Genomic DNA, 24,417 nt, shown 5'->3' with positions numbered 1-24,417 from the left:
GAGACAGTCTTGCCCTTAATTTTGTTCAACCCTAAAACAACTTGGCAGGTTCTAGCATCTAGTATCTGGAAGATGCTAGAAACCATGGATATGGCAAGTAGGGCAAAAGGTGGGAGGAAATCTAGAGAGCAGGTAATACTTAAGACATACATGTTTAATAAATGTTTGATACATAATGTCTGATAAATATTTAGCAAACAGATGAAGAGATACTGGCCTCACTGTGGTTCCTGGTGGTCACGCACCTAGTATGGTCCCAATGTTTATAATAAGCCCACTCCCCCACGATTTGCACATACCCTTCTGGGAAGGGCCTGGTAAAGTGAACTGCAATAGTCTAGTTCCAATCAAGTTGACTGAAGTAAAGGCAAGGGTCCAGTCCACAGAGGACACTGGAGTATTAGGCAGGGGAACTGACACAAAACCTCTTCCTATTGACTCATCCACTGAGGAAGGAAGACAGCAAAGGCTGAACCCCAAAGGCAACTAGTGAACCTGCCTCACCATATATAGTAAGACCTGGGTCACTAGTACATTTGCAGACTCAGCCATGATGGGCTCTGGCTCTGGAAGTTGTAGGGACCCTCCATCAGGATAGAAAACGCAGTTCAGGTCAAAGTTTAATATAAATTTCTTGATATGGTTTAAACTATGTGTATCTCCAGAAGCCAAGAGAGATAACTCTCGTGTGCTGCAATGCAGTTTTTCAGTATTTCAACAAATGAATGGTAAAGCTCTTCAGATGAGTAAATTTAGTTTTCATATGTATGTCAGAATTTATTCCTCTCAGAAAGAATAAAAGGTGCAGTCTTTCTGTTGTTGTTGTTCAACTTCTCGATTTTTCCCATGGCTTTGATCATTAGATATGGAAGTAATGATACAGAAATAACCATGGCAGCTGGAGCCCTCCCAGTGCAAGGCTACTCTCTGAATAGCTGTAAAATGGGCTTGGAAGTGGCAGTCTTTCAGATGCTTGTCCATGTAGCAGTATGGGGATATTTTCAGCAGCTCTCTGGAGATTTAGAGAATTTCTAAAAAAATTTAACTTAAGTGGGTGTGAAGATGCTATAAAAATCCAACTTATTTTTTAATTTATAGAAAGATTGAAACTTAAGAGTATTCTGTCCGAATACTTACACCGTAAGTTTTGTTCAAAAAGTACATTGCCTTTAAGAGATGAAGTTCTTTGGGGACAGCTGACTGTCATCTCTCATCATCTTCCTCGAGAAGCAAATCAAGAGCTAGGGAGTCTCATCCACATTGTAAACTTGGCAACATATATAAACCGATTCTCTAACCTTATTACTTATGACCTATTACTACACAGTACAGAAATGATCCAAGGAGAAATAAGCACTAGTTTTATTTACTCATCTGCATTATAGTCTAATGAGGTAATAAACTCAAGCATATCAACAGATAATTCCGTGTCATACATAACAGTAGTATTTCCCTGCAGGTAACAGAAGTTTTTGTTTCACAGTGCTACTGCTGTAAGTTAAACTGATCCAATTTAATTAACAAGCATTTATTCAGCACCTACCTGTGCACAGCACTGTACTAGGCATACAAAAGAGTTAGAAGATATAATCCCTGCTCTTAGGGAGCTTACAATCTGAATAGGAAAGATGATTCACGCATAAGAAACAATAAAAAATTACAAATTACAGGAAAATTAATAAAATAATAGACTCTAAGTTAAAGACACAAGAGTCCAAAGGAAGTCTTTCAAGAGAGTGATAGGACTGGGAATAGAGACTAACCAGGAAAATTTGACCAGAGGACATAATCCTGAATTTGGTTTGATGGACCTGGTGAGCACATGGATCGGCAGAGAACAGGGTGCTCATTCTGTGGCCAGTAGAAGAGGAGAAACTCAGACAGGGTAATAAAAATCAGCCAGTCAGTGGCAGGGAATGGCAGGCAAATAGGCTTAGCTCTGGAAAGACACTGAGTTGGAAGATACAATTGAAGTCACTGAACAAGGCTGGCTGAGGGCATTGTTACTATTCAAAATCAATTCAAACTTCAAATAATAATGCTTAAACACATCTATAAACTAAACCCTCCCCCCATAAAAACATGGTTTCCTAACCTTAACAAAAAAAATACAGAGTATTAGAATCTAAGTTCAGGAGACATGATAATTGGAGGTCATGAGCAGACTTTGATAGGATAGTAATCACTTACAGTGTGTCTTTTTTTTTTTTTTTTTTTTTTAGTTCATGAAGATTTGGATTGTCTAAGCCCCATGTACCTCCTCATGGTGAGAGACCTTCAACCCATTGCTGGTCAGGCCCCTCATTCACTTAGGATCTTTCTTCTAAAAAGCCCATTCCTCTTCATACTGAATCCAGCAGCACATAAAAAGGTTTTGGGGTGTATACTTGTAGGGGCCATGGATGGGAGACAGAGTAAAAAGGGAAAACAAGATTTTAACTTTTTAAAAAGTGAGTTAATGAGTAATTTTATGAAGATATTTCTGAACTTACAGATAAAAGAGGATGAACTGTTCCTGTTCCCAGGCTGAGAAAACCAAGGCAGAAGAAATGTCTGAAATAGAAGTCCATATGAGCAAAAGGTTTGTAGATTAACCCAACAAGTAAGCCAGTAACCTGTACTGCTGGATCACACACACTTTTAAACTCAGTCTGTTAACGAAAATGTCAGGACAGTGGCTTCAGGGAAAAAGGGGTGGTGCAGGAACAAATTCTTAGTCTGCAGTAAGGCAGAGATCCTTCTTTCCTAACTAGGACTGGTGATGTCTTGACTGACCAGTGTGACCTTGATAATCCATCAGGTTTAGAACAGGGAAACAGCAACTCCACACGTTTGTTCTCAGGGACTCCGCATAAGTCACTGCTTTTGAACAGCAAGGTGAGGAGTACTTCTGGGCTTCCAGAAAATCTATGAGAATTAGTGGCCACCAGCAGCTGCAGCTGTTGAAAATAAACAAATAGACAGACAGACAGAGAAAGAAGATAAAGAAGACAATGAAAATTTAGCTTTCAGTATGCTTAATGGTTCTCAGTGAGGTGGCCTAAAATCTGTATCTTCCAAATGTGCTCCATTCCATGTTGCCATAATATTTAGCTTTTATATTCCAAATATTTATGTATTATTTTACAAAATCTTCACAAATTTTAAAGATGGAAGAATAAAAGTTTGGCTCTTATAACATTCATTCATCACTGCTTATATAATTAATATAGAAATAGATTTCTTTTATATTTTTCTAATAAAAGAATACCTCATTGCCCTGTAGATATCTAGTAGGTACTTGCTGAGTGACTGTTATATATAAAGTCCTCTATTAAGTCCCTAGGAAATAACTATAAGATACAGTCTCTGTCTTCACAATGGTTACACCTATTTTAAAGTACAAATCATGGGAAAATATCAGACAAATAGCTCATGATAGCATGATACCATTATTTAAAACAAAGATAACAATATGCCTTAACTAGAATTCAGATCTTGGAAGTTAGAACTTTCATTCACCATTCTAAATGCTAATTGGATAATACTAAGTTATAGTCCCAATCTAGAGCAAATACAAAAGCACTGCAGCTATGTGCAACATACATGCTTCCAACTATATGCTGCCCGCAAGGAACTCACTTCAACTTGTAGGACACACATAAACTGAAAGTGAAGGGATGGGAAAAGAAATTTTATGCAAATCGGAACCAAAAGCAGGGGTAGCTCTATTTATATCAGACAAAATAGAATTTAAGCCAAAAACTGAAACAAGAGACAAAGGAGGTCTGTATATAATGATTGAAGAAGACATTAATAGAAAGATATTCTGTGTTAAAGACTAGTAGAATTAGCATTGTGAAAAATGTCCATACTACCCAAAGTAATAATACAATTCAGTGCAATCCCTATCAAAATTCCAATGGCATTTTTTCACAGTAATAGAAAATAGCAATCCTAAAATTCATTCAGAACCACAGAAGTCCCTGAATAGCCAAAGCAATTTTGAGAAAGAAGAACAAAGCTGGAGGAATCACACTTCCTTGTTTCAAATCACATTACAAAGCTTTAATAATCAGAACAGTGTGGTATTTGCATAAAAACAGACATAAAGATCAAGGGAACAGAATAGGCCAGAAATAAACACACACATATATGGTCTGTTAATTTTTGACAAGGCACTAAGAAGATACAATGGGAAATTGATAATCTCTTCAATAAATAATGTTGGGAAAACTGGATAGCCACATGCAAAAAAATGAAACTTATACTATACACAAAAATCAACTCAAAATGATTAAAGACTTGAATGTTAAGACCTTAAAGCATAAAGCTCCTAGAATAAAACACAGGGGGAAAGCTCCTTGACATCTGTCTTGGCAATGATATTTTTGAATTTGACCCCAATAGCAAAGGCAGCAAAAGCAAAAATAAACAAATGGGACTACATTAAACTAAAAAGCTTCCACACAGCAAAGGAAACCATAAATGAACAGACAACCTACAGAATGGGAGAAAATATTTGCAAACTATATATCTGATAAGGGACTAATATCTAAAGTATATAAGGAACTTGTATAAATCAATAGCAAAAAAATTAAGCCAATTTCAGAATGGGCAAAGGACTTGAATAGACATTTTTCCAAAGAGGACACATTTGGCCAGTAGGTACATAAAAAGGTGCTCAACATCAATAGTCATCAGGAAAACACAAATCAAAACCACAATGAGGTGTCACCTCACGCATATTAGAATGTCTTATCAAAAAGACGAGATAGCAAGTGCTGATGAGGATGTAGAGAAAAAGGAACTCTTGTGCACTGTTAGTGAAAATGTAAATTGGTACAGCCACTGCAAAATGGTATGGAGATTCCCCAATAAATTGAAAATAGAACTGCCATACTACCCAGCAATCCCACTTCTGGATTTATATCCAAAAAAAGTGAAATCATTAATCTGTACTCCTATGTTCACTGCAGCATTATTCACAGTAGTCAAGATATGGAAACAATCTAAGTGTCCATCTATGGATGAATGGATAAAGAAGATACACACACACACACACACACACACACTAGAATATTATTCAGCCTTATAAAAGAAATACTGCCATGTTTGACAATATGGATGAATGTGGAGGGCATTGTGCTAAGTGAAATAAGCCAGACAAAAAGATAAACAAAGATAAACATGCCGCGGTTAACACCATAGGGGCAAAACATGGCCAGAAGCCTTACATACCACTCTCCTGTTCACTTGTGTGAACTAATAAATTCCTGGGGGTTTTCTACTTAAACTAATTTAGGTTGACTTTTTTTTTTTCCTTTTCCTTACAGGGGGTAAAAAAGCCCTACTAACAAAGAGTGTGAGAGTTAGAATTGAAGGAAGAGTAGGAAAAGATTTTCTTTGAACTTCTTAGGCATCACTTTTCCATTTGAAGGGAAAGCTATCACGAATTTTGGGAAGCAGAAGTGTGCCTTATTCTAATAGTTTAAAATTTAAGGAGGTTAAAAGTAAGAGAGGTTAATGAATTAGAAAAGCCTCTGGGAAGTCAACAGAGATGAGCCCAGAGGATACAATTAGTATCTTCCCAGAGTATCCTTCAATGTATAAAAATGGTCAAAACAGGCAGGAGAGATTCTGCGTCTGTATCTGCTATTGTATGATTATATGGATTTTTCTTCATTTTCCACCAATTTGCAAGATCCCTTTTCTATCACCACTGCTACACTTACATTCCTGAATTTTTCTTTTTTTATTTCTCCCACTGGAAAACTGCCCAGGTATGATGCCTGAGAAGGGCTAAAAAGGTGGACAGTAAAGAGTATGGGGTGCCCTGCCGGGGCAACTGTGCCCCTTTGCATCAAATGCCCCATTTGGAGACAAAAAAAGGAAGTGTGTACTGATTGCACGGGGGGAAATGCAAACACAACGTAGCTCCAACCTGCTCGCGCAGCTGCCATTTTCTTGTTTCGCAGTTTGTTCTCCAAAGCTTGCTACACAATAAAAAGAGAGAAGAACATGAGATCTCCTGGTGTTTTTCAACGACTCAACATTAATAAAGACAAACATTTCTCTGAAATAAGTTGTATCCTACCTGTTTCATTTTCTTTTTTAGATCCAGATTTGCTGCCTTCTGACCCTTTGCAGTAGCATTGAGATAATAGATGGTCAAACTAAATTTTAAAAAAGAAAATAAAATTTATGGTATTTTTCAGTCCCTCCAGATTCTTTTTAAATTTACATGAATCAAATCGTAGAATGTTGTCACTGGAGTGACTTTAAGATATTCTCTACTTTAAACCTTTATTTTGTAGATAAAAGACTGAGGTACAGAGAGGTGACACCCGCTTAGAATTCCACTGGGGAAGTTGGGCCCCAGGCTTCTATCTGCTATACCTCACTGCCTAATTTTAGCTTCTTGCAAATGTATTAATATCACTTTAAAATTATAATTGAAAACAGCATTTTAAATTGATACCAATGGCATTCAAGAGAACAGAAAATCTCTTGATGCTTAGGAAATGTGTTGAAATAAAAAGGAAACTGACTTTCCACTTTAAATTCCCTCCTTTGGCTTTTACAACCAAGACTGTAATCCTCATAGTCATAGTTAATTAACATGGATTTTTTTTTTAATCCATTGAATATTTGCATGTCTCCCTCCTTCAAAAGAAAATGTTTCATAAAAGAATATTCTTGGCTTTTAAGTGACATTTGCATTTCTAAAAAAGAGCAAATTGCAGCCCAACACTTTTGCAAAATTAAACATGTTCATCTCCTCTTAAAGCAAAACAAACAAAGAAAAAATGTAGTTTAAAAAAAAAAGGTAACTGGCTTTGCTCTTTATTGCAAATAACTGGATACCGAACACATTTCCTCTGCTCTCCAACGTGCCAGATTATAACCCTTATGAGCCATCTGCTGCTGGAAACACAATTACTGATATCGTTTCCGCTGGGTTTATTTCTTGAACAAGTGATAGGAGTTTAAATGAAGTTACATACATGAAAGCATCTGGTGTAATACCTGGCATGTAAGTAGATGCTCAATGAGTGTGTGTGTGTTTATTATAAGGGTTTTCTTCACGAAGTACCTGGATTTGGAGAAAGAACTCAAGGATCTCACAAGTCACCTGCCGTTCTGTAATTCTCTATCCATCACTTTTTTCTGCCTTGAGATGCACTTCAATGAGTATCCCTCATAAATCATTTTTTAGTCTCCAAAGGAAGGAAACCACCTGCAGAGAACTAACTCAAACTCTATACTCAGTTACCCAAAAGCCATCCAAGCTAATTTAGTATGATTCATTCGGGAAATTCAAAATGCTTGTAAACGTTCTCTAATTAAAGGTAATAAAAGGCCAAGCCAATTGTACCGCCATAAAGTGGAAGATGAGACTTCTGTATTTGAAAAATCAAATCAACAATAAAGTGAAATTCAGCTTTTAAATCAGAATATCAGAATTAAAATCAACCTTGCAGGACGCTATTTGACCTTACATCTTGCCAGTTTTCCTCTAAACAGTCTCTATCAGGGGTTGGCAGACTGGTCTTCAGGGCAAGTCTGACTCCCAGCCTGTTATGGATGATCCATGAACTAAGACTGGTTTTTATATTTTTAAATAGTTATATATGTACTTATATAATATTCTCAGTTTTACCTCTTGCCTAAAATACCTACTGTCTGGCCCTCTAAGGAAAAGCGTGCCAACCCCGAGTGCAGACCATCTCTGACAAGTGGTTTCCAGTCCTCCTGAGCATTTCCATTCAGCCTGAAGTCAGTGTTTGGTGCTATAAATGAGTTGGAGGAATAGGAGGTGGGAAATAAGATACGGGTTTGAATTTACTTATTAGTCATTTGATTTGGGGCAGATCTTCCACATGCTTTCAATAATATGATAAATGAAGCCCACTTCTTAAGGTTATTGTGGAAATTAAATGAGTTAATATATAAATCTTGCCTGGAACAAAGGCAGTGAGTGTTCATTCCTCTCCCACACTCCCAAGGGTAGCTTATTAAATCTTTAATTAGAGGCATTAGAACAATGTTGCTCCTTCGCTTAAATATAAATCTGTCTCTCAATAAATAAGTTAAGAATGTAGTCATAAAATATGACATTGTTTTGTGTGTCTGTGTTTTAAAACAAGATCTTCTTTATTCCACAAAAGGGCCTTGACTCTTAAAAGGCTCATGATACTTAAAATGCACTTGGAAACTGCTATGTCACAAAAACATGGAGAAGGACAATCACTTCAAGGCCATCTGGTGAAACATGCTGCATCCAGCAGGTCATTTTCTAAACACCCCTGCACCAGAGATTTCCTATCAGATTCTTAACGCCACCCCATGATCAAGATTCTGTAATACATAACAGTAACCTGTTTTACTATTTAATTATCCCTACGGGCTATTAGCTCTCCCTCAAAGATGGCATAAAGGGGTGAGGGTTGGACTTACTGTGAAAGCCCTACTATTACCATTTTGCTACATTCTCACCTCGGGAAAAATCACTTCACTCCTCTAAGTCAGTTTCTTAATTTATAAACTTGAAGCTGACACCTGCCCTCACTGATGTGGATCGTGACCGTAACCATCACTAAGATGATGGTAACAACTTGGCCCAGAACCCAGGTCATTTACTTAAACCACTGGAGGTTCTCTCCCCGAGATTTCCTAGTTTTACCTTTATTTAAACAAATCCAACCCTTGGTGTCACTTTGTTCGACTGAAGTGTCCATAAGGGTGGCTTCACACGTGTCCTTCTTAACTGAAAGCAGCAGCAGTTCCAGACTTTCTATTTAGGAGGCCCTTAGGGTTTGAAAGGAAGGGCTGGGGCACTTTTTGTAGCTCTTCCGTAGGAAGCTTTTTTTTCCCCCTGCTTAGAATGTAAGTTTATCTGTAATGGCCAAGAGTCAAAAACCAATGAAAGTAATATGGGAACAAAAGCCTCCTCTCAAGTTCCCCTTTGGATAGCATCTCCAATTTTGAAAGGACAGACTAAGTGGCCTTTCTAAGACCCTTCTGGTCCTCTGATTCTAGTATGATGGACACGCAGTTATTGATGGCCTTCCAGGAACAAGGACAGGGTGATTTTTAGGACCCTTAAGCCGTTAGCCCTGAAATACAGCCTATGGGGCTCTCAAGGGGAATCTGAAAAGAGACTCGTCATTTCTGTGTTCACAGCCATCTGCTTATGGAACAAGAGGTGGGGGCCGGGGGGTGGGGAGGAGGCGTAATGTGCTGATTAGATTTAGCATTTATGTTTCCCTTGCTTTAGCTGTTTACTGATAATTATTTTGGTTACTTGGGAACAAATCTTATAATCCTATGCAAGCGAAGATAGATGCAGATGGCTGTGAATTTCATGCAATAGAATCAGAGTACGGCTCATGAATTTTAGCCTCACACCACCATGCAATCAGTGCTGAATTTGGTTAGGTGACAGCGCAACCCTTGGGGAGAGTGAGAGAGGTGAAAAAGCTAAAATCTAAAAGGAGCAGGAAGAACATGACAAGGCTTTTCCTCTAAGGTGGGAAAGCACATACGCCATAACCAAAACAACAGCGATAACCAGCCCAGGATTAGACAGCTGTCTCAAGATCTTTGCCATCCAGCTAGGGAAATCTTGCTCCAGTGTTTCTCCAATGACTTCAAACATCCTATTTTTGCCACTGAAAAAAAAAAAAAAAAAGGGCGGGGAGGGGAGAGAGAAATTTATTTAAAACATATGTAAAAACCATGGTTACAGCAAGAAAACTAGAAATCTTTCTCATACACTGCCTAAGTATTCTCTCAGGTTAGAAATCTGATCTTTAGTTACAACTCCTGACACTTTGACCTCATATTGTCAGCATATGAATAAGACATGAGAAATTTTATGCCACCATAAACACATAGTCAAAGCAGTTAGGAAATTAACTAGGAGGAGATTTTTTAAAAGCAGTATTTCTGAGATTCAGGTTACTTGGGAACAAATATATAGAATATATATATATTATGTATGTATGAAAATACACTGTATAAATAGCTCATAAGTCTACCCCTCAGTCAGAACACTCTCTTTGGGCTGAATAAATAGTGTACTCAGGTTTTTTTTAATTAGCCTTGGAAATGAGCATAAGGAATAGCTTAATGAAATAAAATCCACAAATAATCCAATAGCTCTTTCCATGCTATAGCTTCTATCTCATTTTCCACCAGACCTCTTTCATCAGGGCTATTACTAGGTCACCATACTGAATGCTGAATCCTTTCTCAGTATTTCTTTTCAACAGGCCCTAATGAGTACCAGCTCAGTTCCACTGCTATGAATAGAAAATAGGAAGAAAAAACAAGTCTAAAAAGCAAAGGACCTTAGTGAGTTTGTTCTCAGTCCCTATAAACTAGGGAAATGAGAGCAGGAGGTCTGTCTTAACTTAGTGTACAATATTCAGAATTATAAAGTAATATCCATCATGCCAAGTTACTTTTCTATAGAAGCATATTGACTCTACTATGAAAAGATGTAATTTTCAGAAAAGATACTGGACTGTTTATCACCAAGTTGTATGCATCTTGAGAATAAATGTTGGCACAACACTGAGTAAAATATTTTGGTTTCACTTTGGTTTTTGGACCCTTATGTTGACCATTGTGAACTACTAAATGAACCTGACCCACAAGTTCCAGATCAGATTTTTTCTCCTGATCTAATAGTATCTTTTAATAGACTTAGAGTGACTTCAAGTATCTTGACGGGAGTCACTGGACTAAAGAGGTATAAAATTTACTTCACAAATTATAAATCTACACACTAATTAGCAAGACCTAGGATACCTAAGGGGAAATGAAGGTTACCAACAATTTAAGATTATATCAACTTATTCCACTAAGGTTTCTTTTTCTTCATCCATTCTAGCTGGCCATGCATCACCTTGACATATAGAATATAGCCAGAGTAATGAAATAGGCAAATGATAAGACAGTCCACCCTCCCTTCTCTGGCCTCTAGTGCTGTGGCTGATGAATGTCAGAATGGGGGAACTGGAATTTTACAATATAATCCCTATCCACAAACGTCTGCTTTGCATCCAGTACATAAGAATGTGAAACTGTCAGCATCTCTGGGGATCCTTGGGTGCCTTTCCCAGGTCAGGTCTCTCACTAGGAGTCCAGATCTTTTATTATATACAAACTATAGAAGCATCTACAAATCCTGACCGTATCCCTTTTCCTGACAGGTTAATCAAAGTGTGCCACTTCACCTTATTCCCAGAAGTCCTTTCCAGCCTGTTGTGACTATACAGTCTAGTGAAATGCTACTGAACTTAATCTACAGCTCTCCCTGGGCACAGCTCCATCCACCCTAGACCAGAACAGTCTATGTCCGTCTTTTCAGTCAGACTGAAAAGTCCACAAGACCAGAATTGATGCCCAATGAACCCTCACATCTCCTCTTGTGCTTAGTGCGCAATAAGCCATCATTCTTCACTAATAATTAATTGATTCAAATAAGTCAATTAATTAATTGAACAAATTAATTCAAATTATTGGCCAACACTCTACTGTGTTTAGACTTACAGAGATGAAAGTATTCTGTTCCCAACCTCTAGAAGTCAGCTACACTATTATGAAAAATAGACACATAAAATATAATTGCAAACTAGTATAACAGCAGCGTCACAATATAATATAAACCTGTACATATTATATGATTGCAATTATTTGTAAAATCTGCACAAAAAGATCAGAATACAAAATGCCGAAATATTAAGAATTATTATTTCAGGTCTTTGGGGTTACGGATAGTGTTTATTTTCATGTGAAAATGTTTCTATAATTTCCAGGTTTTCTGGGATAAACACAAATTACCTTTGCAGTAAGATGAAAATACATAAAAATACAATCACCATAATGTTAGCCGGGAGGTGTGTGAGGACCTAGAGAATTATAAAGTGTTCAGAATCATTAGTGAGGGGCTGGGGGAGAAACAGTGAGTGTCAGGAAATCAGGTGGAGCAATTAGAAGAATTTTCTTCCTCTGGACACCAAAGAAATAGTTTTTAAATTGCCAAACTGTTAAGGTAAAGGCACTTAATAGCCTATTGGAATAATTTTCTGGGAAATTCACCCACCTTAGCCAGTTCTTATGAACAAGAACAAGCTAGAATAGCTCATCAGATTGCTTTGCAGAATGGGTCTCCTAAGGTATTGTAGCCACCTTACCTAAAAACATAGCTGTATCTGGGAGTGACTGACCCTCACTGTGGTGTCCCCACTAACCTACCTCAAATGCATGTGTACCAGTTTAGTGCCTTCCTAGGTGCCAAGCAGGGTCAGACACCCTTCACCAGGCAGGCTGGGCAAACCACCTCAAACTCAGCGTCTCTGAGGATGGCAAGCCAAGAGGTTCCTACAAATACATGCTTTCTCACCTCACTACCAAGGCAGAACAACCCTTTAAACTTTAAAACCCCAAGAATAAACCAAGTATGCATTCTTTTGCTCCAAAATGAGGACACTGACAGGAAAAAATAGACTATCTAAATAAGACAGAGATACCCCTTTCCCAATATTCTACTAAAAATACTTAAATTTCCTTGATCTCAAAGTAGAGATATACATGCTGTAAATTTGCCTAAGCTTGCCAATTAGGAAACAGTTGGTCAAAATCAGATACTATGCCTTAGATAGGGGTTAATTTTTATTCATTAAAATCGTAGTAACTCAGTGTGATTTAAAGAGCGGAAAGGATCTGGGGCTCAAAAAGCTAAAATGTGCAGTCATTGTACATGCTAGCTCAATTATATTTTTAATAGTAATGCATAACCACCACCCAGCTCCATGTTAACCTTGTGGGGCTTCCCTTGCAGACAGCTAAGATCCTTTGGTAAGTTTTTCTGAGAAGGAATGACTTCCAATTAAAAAGTTAAAAGCACATCTAAAACTTATCCTGGATATTTAGTTGTGTGGGTAATTTATTTTAATCGATCACTCTTTTCAAAACTGCAATTTCATATTTAGCCTCCAGATGTCACTGTCTGCATTATTTATTTCAGCCCAGTAGGGTGGGGCCGGGGAACAGGACTTGTCAACTTCAGCTTCCTGAAAATGGAGGACAAAACTTCAGCTGTTTTTGCCCTATCAGCAAGCTTAACGTTCACTTTTTTTCTTTTTCAGTAAAGAAATAATGACTCAGACTATTATTAGAGTGAAAATGCCTCTTTTATACTTAAGTCTGTGGGCAACGAACCTTCTGCCTTTAATAACTTGGGTCTGACAGCATAAAGAGGAAATTATATACATCCATTATTGCATCATGCTTGTCATTCACATGGCTTTTCATTTTCACATTTCCTTACTGAAAAGTAGAAATAACTCAAATGCATGCTGATCAGTGACTCAACATGCAGAGATTCTTGGAGGGGGGACTTGTGGTAGATTCATGTCTAAGGCCCTTTAAAAATCTCAATCCTCCAGATCCTGGAGACTGCTCTCTTGATAAGTTTCACAGAAGGAACCCTGTCATACAGAACTGTAGAAAAGTACATTTCTAGTTTGGACCAAAGAGCCTTCTTGACTCTTTACTACTGACTTGAGTGACTTAACCTTGTTATTTGAGGAGTATACATGAGGAACATCCTTAATTTTTTACTAGCATGTAGAATTTGGATTATAAATTATGTGACCCTCTTTATAATTATTATGATCTAATAATGATCCCATTTTCCTGAGTAGTTTGTGAAGTAATCTCTTTTTCTTTCCTTCTTTTCCTTTTTTTTTCTCTCTCTCTTTTTTTCTTTCTCTCTTTGTGTCTCTCTCTGAAGTAGCAATAGCTTCCAATGTCTGAATGTGATGACCTAGCATCAGGAAAACGTGCACAACCAGACTAGCGTAATCAGACTTGCTCGCTCCTATCTTCTCGTATAGAAATAGCTCAGATTCATTGCATATATTTTACCCAGGCAGAGCCTTGAGCAATTAAATTATTTTCCCTTTTATGATTGCCAAATGAAAAAATAGATGAATTTCCATGTCATATAAGGAGCCTGAATACCCAAAAGATCTGTCCTACAGTCCAAAATGTCATTGTTGGAAAGAAACAAAAACAAAACTTTTATATACAATGAGTGACCACTCCCACCTCCACACCTGAAAGAAAACTATGCCCAAAGGGAATTGCAAAGGCAGGAACCTGAAGGGGCCACAATCAAAAGATGGTGGGAGGGATACGATCATGTACAGGACGGGCATGGTGGACAGGAAGAGGATGAGCAAGAGCATTCCCAGGTAGAAGTTATTTGATCTGGAAGCTTTGAAGACCCTGGCCTCCGGAACGTTGCAGCACATCACAGCCCAGCACTGGAAGTACATGGATGTGTGGAGCCGAAGGATGTTGATGCCTGGGAGGCTGGGAGCGAAGAAGGAGCCCATCCTAGAAAGAAAAACAGATCTCTGCTCAACGTGGAGCTTCACTCCCTCACAAAGTCACTGTTTATTTTACATCATGCTTATTTGCCAAAGGCAGAAAATGTATTGACACTTTCAATCACATAACCTCTTTACGCTAATGAACTTAACTAATCTATTTCCATCTCCTGTACACATTTTACCATCTTCCCCACTATTGCAAGTACTGTATATACAATTCTTTCAATAGAAATTACGCTGGTAACTATCCATATGTGCTTGTCATCGGTAAATTTAAACTACAACAGAGCAAACAATATATTCCATTTGTTTTACTTTCCTCTGCTACTTCTAAAATAAATTTACTTTCCCCTAATATTCATATCATTGATTAATATATCTAAAAATTTAATTTTTTAAAATAATTGACCCTTGAAACCATCCATTCTATTCAAATAAACTGCACATATGGATTATTTTGTCATGGCTAACTCATTTTTGCTTCATGAAAGAGAAAAAGTTAAAATAAATTTTTCTGATGTTATTTTCTATTTATGGCTATTATGGTGTTTAAGAGCTGATGCGAATTGTGTATTTGTGCCTAATAAGACTGTTTTGTTGATAATTGATTACAAGCCTTATGTGTTTTTGTGATGAAAATTCAACACACCCATTTAATTTAGTTTGTTTAGTTTATTTCAGTGAGGTCACTTTTACTTGATGACTTCAGTGGTTACTTCAACTAAACGAATTTCAGTTTTATTTCATGGTGCTAACACATTAGCACCATAAAGCCACATTAGTGGCAATTTATTAGCCCAAAACTAAAAAAGAGGATACATGTATACTTATTATAGAAGTATAAGCAGAGTCCTGTCTTTTAAACTGCCCCAGTTATAATAAAGCCCTCAGCTATTCTAGTTAGGGTTAGCAATTTATATTTCCTGGTTATGCAGAATAATTATTTTAACCAATCCAATGTAAATTTGGTATATTATGGGGGAGTTGAGTTAGATGAAAAAATTAGTTTCTGCTGTAATTCAATTTGTACAACCAAGATTCAAACATTTCATTGAAAAGTGGAATCTTGAATACATTTTGGGTTGTCTTGATGATAAGATTCCATACAACAGATCTGAAAAATATTTTAACATACATATTTTAACAGAGACTTTGTAGAAAGTTAAGCAATTTTTTTTAATGGTATGGACTTCAGGTGATAATGATTTGTCCATATAGGTTCATTGATTACAAGAAATGTACACTGTGGTGGAGGATGTCAGCAGTGGGAGAGGCCGCGCACATGGCGGGGAAGTGGGTATGAGGACTCTGTACTTTCCACCCAATTTTGCTGGGAACCTAAAACTTCTCTAAGATATAAACTTTATTAATTTTTTTAAGTGAGGAAAAACTTTGGAACAACACTGTGTATCCTGGTTACAAGACAGCAAGACCTGGAGCCACAGAAACGTGAGCAAGTGAGTGAGTGACAAGTCCCAGCTGAGGGGTCAGGATTTCCGAGCACTAGATTCTGTTCCCAAATGCCAATATCTGCAATGTAATATGCTTGCAGATGATCATGCTTGCTCCCTTCTAAAAGTCAGGCTTGGCCATGTGATTTGTTTTGGCCAGTGAAATAGAGATAAAAATGAAGTGTCTCCCTATTGGTGAAACTTTAATAGTGCTGTGGGGGTTTTTGTTCTTGTCTCTGTCTGCTGCTCTGACCAGTGATGTTCCAGACGGACCCTGCTCTGTCATAGTCCATGATTCCATAGTAAGGGTAACTGACAGGAGCAGAGTCCTTTACCAACCCACATCGGACATACGGACTACACAAGAAATAAATATTTCCTTTCTTAAGCCACTAAGATTTGTATTTAATTGCCACACAACCTCGTCTACCCTAAGACACAATGTTGCACATAATTCAAGAACTAAACTTGCCTAAAGCCACATATATGTGTACCTATACATAGGCATGCATCATTTATCTGTAGGCATACATATGTACACTCGTATGTGTAAGTGCATCTGCAGATAAAGGAATCTCAGAATTTCACAATAAATATCACACAGGCATTTTGAACAAATGACTCAAGAACCTTAACCTAGAAAAAGGGATCCTGGCACAGTGGTATCTGAATCTTAGGGCTCATCCTATCTTCGCATGTGACTCACTAATCAGCTCAGCTCCCTAAGTCCCTTACCCAGAACTGATCCCGCCATCTGTCAGTCAAAGATCACTGTAATACCTTAGCCTTATAAAATGCTTTTCTTCCAAGAAGATCAAAGCAAATGAAAGCTGCTTTTATTTAGCTCTCCTTATTACTCCAGTGACATGGTATGTGTCAGGTAAATTATTCACATTTGATCAACTGAGAAAATGAGGTAGCGGAGAGTGACAAGACTGGCAGGGAGATACAGGAGACAGCATTGGCACAATGTCCAAACCCATCTTCTTTCTCACTGTGCTGCCTCTACATCCTGCTATGATACAGCAGAGATACAATGTGCTTTCCTCATTTAAAAATATGGTGACAAAACCTACACTGTCTGTTTAAAAACACACATGTAATATAAAGTTTTACTGATCATATCAGACAATTCATTACAAAATGGAGTTTATCTATAAATGTTTGACTTTAATAAGTACATAACCTCCACTAGTCAGAAACTCCTAAAGCAGTTACTGAATGTCTCCACTTACAAACCACTAAAATTAAACACAAAATCTCCCTACTATTTTCATCATTTCTGTAGAAAATGGCCAAACTCAGGAATCAGATCTTCATGTCTCATAAAATAGTGGACTACCGTGTGTGAGCAGCCTGGTACAAGGGGGCCTACTAACTTGGGTTACCCACGCCCCACACCTCCCCCACCACACCACATCTCTACTCCCTCACCAACTTTCTGGGAGTTGAGAAAAGACCATTTGTACAAAGGGTCAACTTGAAGGTGAATAAGAGTTATTTTGCTTCTGGAACACTGGGAAGTGTGTGAATATCTTTGTACATTCAGAAAACACAATCATTTTCTAAACTCCTTTTCAAACTAACTGGAAGCAAGATTTGACCAACATCTGAAGGATGAATACATGGAAAGGGATAGGGTAATGATGCCGTGGAGATTTTGATAATAGGTCCGCCCCTGAGAGAACTGGGGAAGATGTTTTAGATATTTAAAAATTTCAACAGGAAAAAGAGTGGACTACATAGTTGCAAAATTACATGTGAAATCAATCAGGACACTGTTACAAGAGCTCTGCTGACAATGGAAACAAATTTCTAGGCCAATCTGTTGTCTTCACTATGAAAGAACAAGGGATAGACATGCAACATATGCCTGCACAAATGGTGCCCACCAGGCCTTAGGGATTTATGACACTCTGTGTAAGAGCCAGGGAGTTTTAAAACTGATACAAGGCAGTGGTTTCTCATTACTCCAAAAGCAGCGTAAGCCATTTTCTGCCATGACGGCAGAATCCCCTACAGGAAATGAAAGATCCAGGAGCGATCCCTGTTGACAGTCACATGTTGGGCCACCTTGACTTTCCTCCCTGCCTGAGGAGAAAGGATGCATTTAATGACTTTCTGGACACATAAGCCATAACTTGCAAAGGCCAGCTAAGGTTGAAAGACTTGAGTAATAGATGAAGCTTGTGCAAAAACAGAGCCTAGTAACTAGTACTTGTCCTTAGGACAATGGTGTGGTCGGTGGCTCAATATTAGACATGTGTCAGTGGGATAAAGAGGCTCAGCTGTAACTGTTTATGGGTTGGGGTGTTCTTCCTTAAGAGTGACAGATTTTCAAGACACATTGTTCCCAGATGAATCCCATGCTATGATTCAATTTCTGAAGTCAAAAATGGTTTCTGCTGTATCAACTCATCTTAACCTGTCAAAGTTTGCAGTGAAAATGCTTTCATTTCATAAAAGATATGACAATCCTTTGTACATCAAAAGAAATAATTCTCAAGTGCAAATGGCCCCAAGAAACAAGTTATAAAACAAAGATCTTATTTCTAACTAAACCTTCCTATAACATGTATTTCATCTCTGTGAACTATTGGATTGGGCAAGATAATATTTTTTAAAGTAGCTGTAAATTCCATTTAAAATATATTCAATAGTGATGACAAATAAAATCAGTTTCTCAGAAAGGCCCTACATTAATTTCTTTCATTCTTTTTTTTTTAAATTTAAGTACAGTTGATTTACAGTATTGTGCAATTTCTTTCATTCTTAACACGTGATAATGAGATTATGAATGTTTCACTGTTAGATACTAGCATCAAAGGATATAAAATTATAAAAAGCCTTCAAATAATCTAGGAGCCAGAACATAGACTCCCAGTATTTGATGAAGGCGTGCTCTGCAAAACAGGCAGATGCCTTTGAGACTTAAAATTGAAAATACGGGAAAAAATGTAAACTCTTCATAGCCATTCACTTCGCAAAGACAAATGTTGAGTTAGACACAGACTGTGGACTCCTCTGACACCAGGCTACAGTGCTCTATGCAATAATGATCTTGGAGGTTTTTCTACAAGTGATAAACTGCCCGCCGCTGGCCTACCAGATCATGCCTTGATTGAAGATCAGAGCGAGGACATTGCCACTGATGTCAAATTCAGTGTATGAAGGCTAGAGGAGACACGGACATTCATTGGATTAGCATCTCAAATGGTGAAAATTGAAAGGCAAGTGTTTCATATTTCGATATAGCTAGACTCTTAACTGCTTTCTTGCAGTAACAACAGCAGAATAATCAATGATAAATAGTGATAAATAGATAATAAAGCATCTTAAAGCATCTTTTAAAAAAAAACACAGTAAAACATTTTAAAATGCTGTCATTTGATGCTGTGGAAGTGTGGTGAGAGGCTCTTATAGGCTGCTGGTAACAGTAAAACTTGGAGCAAATGTTTAGAAAACAATTTGACAGTACATGTGAAAAGCTGTAAAGAAAACTAAAAACAAAAACTTTTCTCTTCGACCCTGAAAACCTACTTCTAGAAATTTAACAAAGTAATCTTAAATGCTGACAAATTTTAAGAAGCAGAGATGAAACCATCTAAATGTCCAACATCAGTTAAGTAAGTACAGTATACCTATGCTAGGATAATATATTGCAGTTAGTTACAGTCATAGTTGGAAGGATATTTACAGACCCAAGAGAAAACTATGCTCTAATGTTACACACAAAATATGTAAACATTCATTATTCTTTACATTCATTATTTTTCAACTCAATATGGAACCCTGCATAAAATAACGGCTTAAAAGGGGTCGGCAAAAGTAAGAGCTGTTATACGTGGGAGGTGGATTATGCTTTTTATTTTCTTCTGTAAGGTTTGCATATTTAAAATATTTTTCAACAAAAAAGTGTGAATTTCTTTTAAAAAGTAGAGAAATACAACAAAAGTTTAAGAAGTTATTCAACTCAGTGCCCGGTGTTTGTCTCCTAAATGATGCCGTCCTGCTCAGGGCAGCAGCACCAGGCTATTCCGTGTACGGAGGGGCCACCAGTCGGAACTGAGGTGGGCATCTGTACTAGGGTGACTCGTCCAAAGGCTTCCTGGTGACACATTAGGCATCCTAGCAGGAAAGCTCTACCAATGGAGTAATGCTCATTAGCAAAGACAGTAAGAGTGGCTCCTATTTAATTTGAGCTAGGGAATAATCAATCGGGAAGAGGACTAACTGGTAACAAGGGGAAAAGAGAACAGCAAAAAATACAAAGTGAGAGGACCTTGACGGAGAAAGTAATAGAGTGGCAGGACCAGATTACTGACCCTGATCCTGACATCTGCAGGTGTGGCTTCAGACCGTATGTATTTTCAGAGTAACTGCCTCCCCAACATACACATATACACACAGCACAACATACACACACAAACATACCCACACATGCACACCTGAGAGTGTCTCTATCCTTCTTAAACCCAAGAACCTCAAAATGTATCTGTAAACAGACAGAACAGGTCTCTGATTTGGAACCTCCAAAAATCTATCATAATGTTTGAACACTCTGCCTCAAGAATTCTTACGAAATAATGCTATTTGTAGGAACATGGATGGATCTAGAGATTACCATGTTAAGTGAAATAAGTCAGACAGAGAAAGACCGATGTCATATGATATCACTTATATGTGGTATCTAAAAAATACTGATACAAATCTTACTTTACAAACCAAAAATAGACTCACAGACATAGAAAACAAACTATGGCTATCAAAGGGGAAAGGGCTGGGGAGGAATAAGGAGTTTAGGATTCACAGATACACATTACTATACATAAAAATAGGTAAACAATAAGGACCTACTGTATAGCACAGGAAAATATATTTGATTTCTTATAGTAACACATAATAGGAAAGAATCTGAAAAATATATATATGTGTGTGTCTGTATATGTATAACTGAATCGCTTTGCTGTGCATCTGAAACTAACATTGTATATCAACTACACTTCAATAAAAAAAAATTTTAAAAAAAAGAATTCTTGAATCCAAGCATCAATTTTGTCACCTCCCGAAAGGCAGCAGGATTTTCCTAGTCAACTGAAAATTATGGCTGATGTGCCTTGTAACAGATTCAGGGAGTAAATGGCAAGTCTGACATAACAAGAATGGTTAAATAATAAGACATAATAAGATGATACATAATGAAATAATAAATAACTCTATATATTAAGCAGGACAAAGATGGCCCAGATGATTTCAACATAAATTCACTCAAGATACTACTAAAGAATATACAAGGTGTTTCACTTAGTTTGCAGATCATCTAGAAGCTTAATGTTCATAAGATGCAAAGAGGTTCGGTTGACAGTTTTCGTTCTAAAATCAACCATGAAATGCACATGTCCTTCATGGAAAATAAAGAAAAGGAATTGCTTCTAATCAGGAGAAACGTTAGCTCTGAGTCTCTCTCTTTCCCAGGGAGCCTTTGCTCTGGGTCACCCCCCTTTCTCTTGGAGCCCTGTGAGATCACATGTGACAAATGCTCAGTCAGTGGCCTGCACCATCTGTGGCCTTGGAACGGCTCTTTTCTGTGTCCATTTAAGAATCAAACCGTCAACCCTGGCCTCTTTAGAAGAGTGTCAGATTTAGCCCAACAAACTATGGAAAATGAAAAAAAAAATTCCACCTTTTAGAAGTACAGTTCTTTTATTCTCACAAGCACATAAACTTCCTAACGGCCATTTGAGATGAGGTATTTTTATAACTAGGTGACTGAAAAAGCACAAAGGACACACTAGGAATCCCTGGCTTCATACCGCGTGTGCAGCAGGGGCAGCTGGAGGGATAAAATCTTTGATGCATAAATTGATCTGATGCAAACAAAGGGTAGAAGGTAGCCCTACTGTGCCAAGTGGTTTTGTGGCACAGACACTCGTCTGGGATTCAGATCTGAGTATCAGACTTTGCCCCGCCATTTCCTAGTTGTGTGAGCTGAGCCAGTCACTGATCAATTCAGGCCTCATATAAATTGATGAAATGAACTGGATCAGGGGTTGGTGCTTTATGGCCAAATCTGGACCACCGCCTATTTTTGTAAATAAAGTTTTATTAGAATATAGCAACATTCATTCATTTATGTGTTTTCTGTTGCTGTTTGGGACTAAAACTGGAGTTTGATAGTTAGAACAGAGACCATATGGCCTGCTGCAAGGAAGGCCACTTGTTTTCCTCTATGACTACACTCAACTGATGATACTTCTGACACAGATGTGTGGGTCTTTTTCCCCCAGACCAAGCATTTCCCCAACTTTCTGTGGCTATCAACTGGATGTCCTACAATTTAACTCAATTCTGACACTAACTATCGGAGTTAGCACAGATCCCACAGGTTAAGGTCTCGGTCCCACAAGACTGCTCCCACTTCAGACATTAATTGGAAACCCAGGTTGTCGCCTATACTGACTGGCTGGCTATAAACTGGAGATTCTCAGGTTTGATCATTTGTTGGAACAGCTCACAGATCTCAGGAAAACAGTGTATTTAGTAGATTGCTGGTATATTATAAAAGGATACAAGGATAGCCATACGGTAGAGATACATAGGACAAAGTATGAAGGAAAGGTACAGAGTTTCCATGCCTTCTCTAGACACACCCTCTTCCCAGCACCTCCATGTGTCCAGCAACCTGGAAGTCCTCCGAACCCCACAGTTCAGAGATTTTTATGGAGACATCATCATAAAGACAAAATCAATCGTTAACTCAGTCTCCAGCCTCTCTCTCCTCCCTGGAGGATGAGGGGATGAGGCTGAAATTTCCAAGCCTCTAATTATGGTTATGTCTTTCTGCTGACCAGCCCCCAACCTGAAGCTATCCAGAAGCCCACCAAGAGTTGTCTTGTTAGAATAATGCTCCTCTCACCCAAGACACCCCGAGGAATTTGGGAACTCTGTCAAGAGCCAGGGTTAAAGACTAAATATAGGAACAAGAGATGTTCATAGCACTTTTAGTACTTAGGAGATTACAAAGATTTCAGGAGCTCTGGCCAGGAACCAGAATGAAGTCCAAAAAATATATATTTTTATTACATCGTAATAAGACACCTACAGAAGCAAAAATACTTATCATTCAGCTTTTACAGAGAAAGTTTGCCTACTTCTGAACTAGATAATTTCTAAGGTCCTTTTCTAACTTAAAATCTGTAATTGGTTGAAAATTAGACCCGGTTATTAAAGAACTGCTTCTCTATAAACTTCTAAAAAATGGAATTTAATACTTCATGCACTAAACTCAGAAACTCCCACTCTAAAAAGGAAGCAAATGTAAGAAAGCAGACACATACACACAGAGTATAAAATTCAAGGCTCATTCTTTTAGAGGTGGAGTTTTTAAATATATGAAATTATACCATAGTTTAAATTTTTAAGCCAATATTACAATAAGAGTAAACCAATTTGCAAAGTGTTTGTTTAATTGTCTTCTAAAATATACAAAGCTTAAAGGTAAATCATGCTTGGGGAAAAACAGGTTTTCTTGAAACCTGAGATAATGAAATAATTCAGATAGAATAAGTGTAATGAAGTCCCTCAGGACTGCTCATCCATAATAAGATTTTTAGGGGCCTGCAACAGAGAAGCCCATTTGGATTTGGGCTGAGGACCATAACAGTCAAGGCACTGGAAATTATCCTGTTTTATTTTTAGACCTTTGTTTGTGGTGGGCTAGAATCAGTCATCTACCCAGAAGAAAGACATACGGTGCTCACTGGACTAAAAAGCTTGAGAAAATCCATCCTCCCTCTGCTGCTTTGGTTACTTGGGGCAAACCATCAACCTCTGGATATCGTAAAATGCAATTCAGAATCCCAGAGATAATTCTGTCATTGTAATGACCTGTCCGACTTTCTTCACACAAATCTCATTCCTCACAGCTGGAGTTATACTACTTAGAGCTGCAGGCTGGCCTGGCCTTTGGCTCTGGGGCGATGGCACTCAAGGTGGTCCCCATACCAGAAGCAGCATCAACACTTAGGAACCTGTTAGTGAATTCTCAGGCCCTTCCCAGATCTACTGAATCCGAAACCCTGTGTTTTCATATGCCTTCAGGGCATCCTGATGTATCTTCAAATTTGAGAACTACTCACCCAGGACAAATCCTAGCCTCTTCTACCTCAGGGCTTTGCACTATAACACTACTTGCCTGCAGATAGACTCCATTCCAATCCTCCCTGTTCCATCCCCTTCCCCTTGTTCTTCCCCCATCACTGGGTACCCATGACTTCTTATTGACTCCTTATCATACCATCTTCCTGGACTGCTAAATAGTACCTCATTCCCAGATAGAGAATATCAGTTCATCTCCTAATTCTGTATCTCAGTCCCTCCTGCTAATTCCATTCTACAGCAAGAAATTATCTAAGCACTTGAGTCACAAATGCTGTGGATTGGCTCATGAATTAGTCATGCTTTGGCATAGTCCTTGAAATTTCTAGGGGTAAGCATTACAGTGAAAATTCAATATGACGGGAATCTGGTTCATGGCTTTGAGGTCAATCAGACGTGGGTTTCAGTGCTAGCTTCAT

At 38.0% G+C, this 24,417-nt stretch overlaps 1 protein-coding gene across 1 annotated transcript in view; it reads right to left on the bottom strand.

Moving 5' to 3' along the window:
• Window positions 1-2,804: 2,804 nt before the first annotated feature.
• Window positions 2,805-24,417, bottom strand: part of TMC1 (transmembrane channel like 1) — a 317,967-nt gene continuing 296,354 nt past the window's right edge. The window contains exons 18-23 of the mRNA XM_072959593.1: window positions 18,948-19,015; window positions 14,155-14,394; window positions 9,528-9,653; window positions 6,077-6,155; window positions 5,924-5,975; window positions 2,805-2,939 (exon numbers count right to left, since the gene is read on the bottom strand). Of these exons, the coding sequence (XP_072815694.1) occupies window positions 2,917-2,939; window positions 5,924-5,975; window positions 6,077-6,155; window positions 9,528-9,653; window positions 14,155-14,394; window positions 18,948-19,015 (588 nt within the window). The 3' untranslated portion in view covers window positions 2,805-2,916. The remainder of the gene's footprint in view (window positions 2,940-5,923; window positions 5,976-6,076; window positions 6,156-9,527; window positions 9,654-14,154; window positions 14,395-18,947; window positions 19,016-24,417) is intronic.

The sequence above is a fragment of the Vicugna pacos genome, chromosome 4, assembly GCF_048564905.1.
Source record: "Vicugna pacos chromosome 4, VicPac4, whole genome shotgun sequence".
Taxonomy (NCBI): domain Eukaryota; kingdom Metazoa; phylum Chordata; class Mammalia; order Artiodactyla; family Camelidae; genus Vicugna; species Vicugna pacos.
This window is presented reverse-complemented; position numbering and strand designations above follow the sequence as displayed.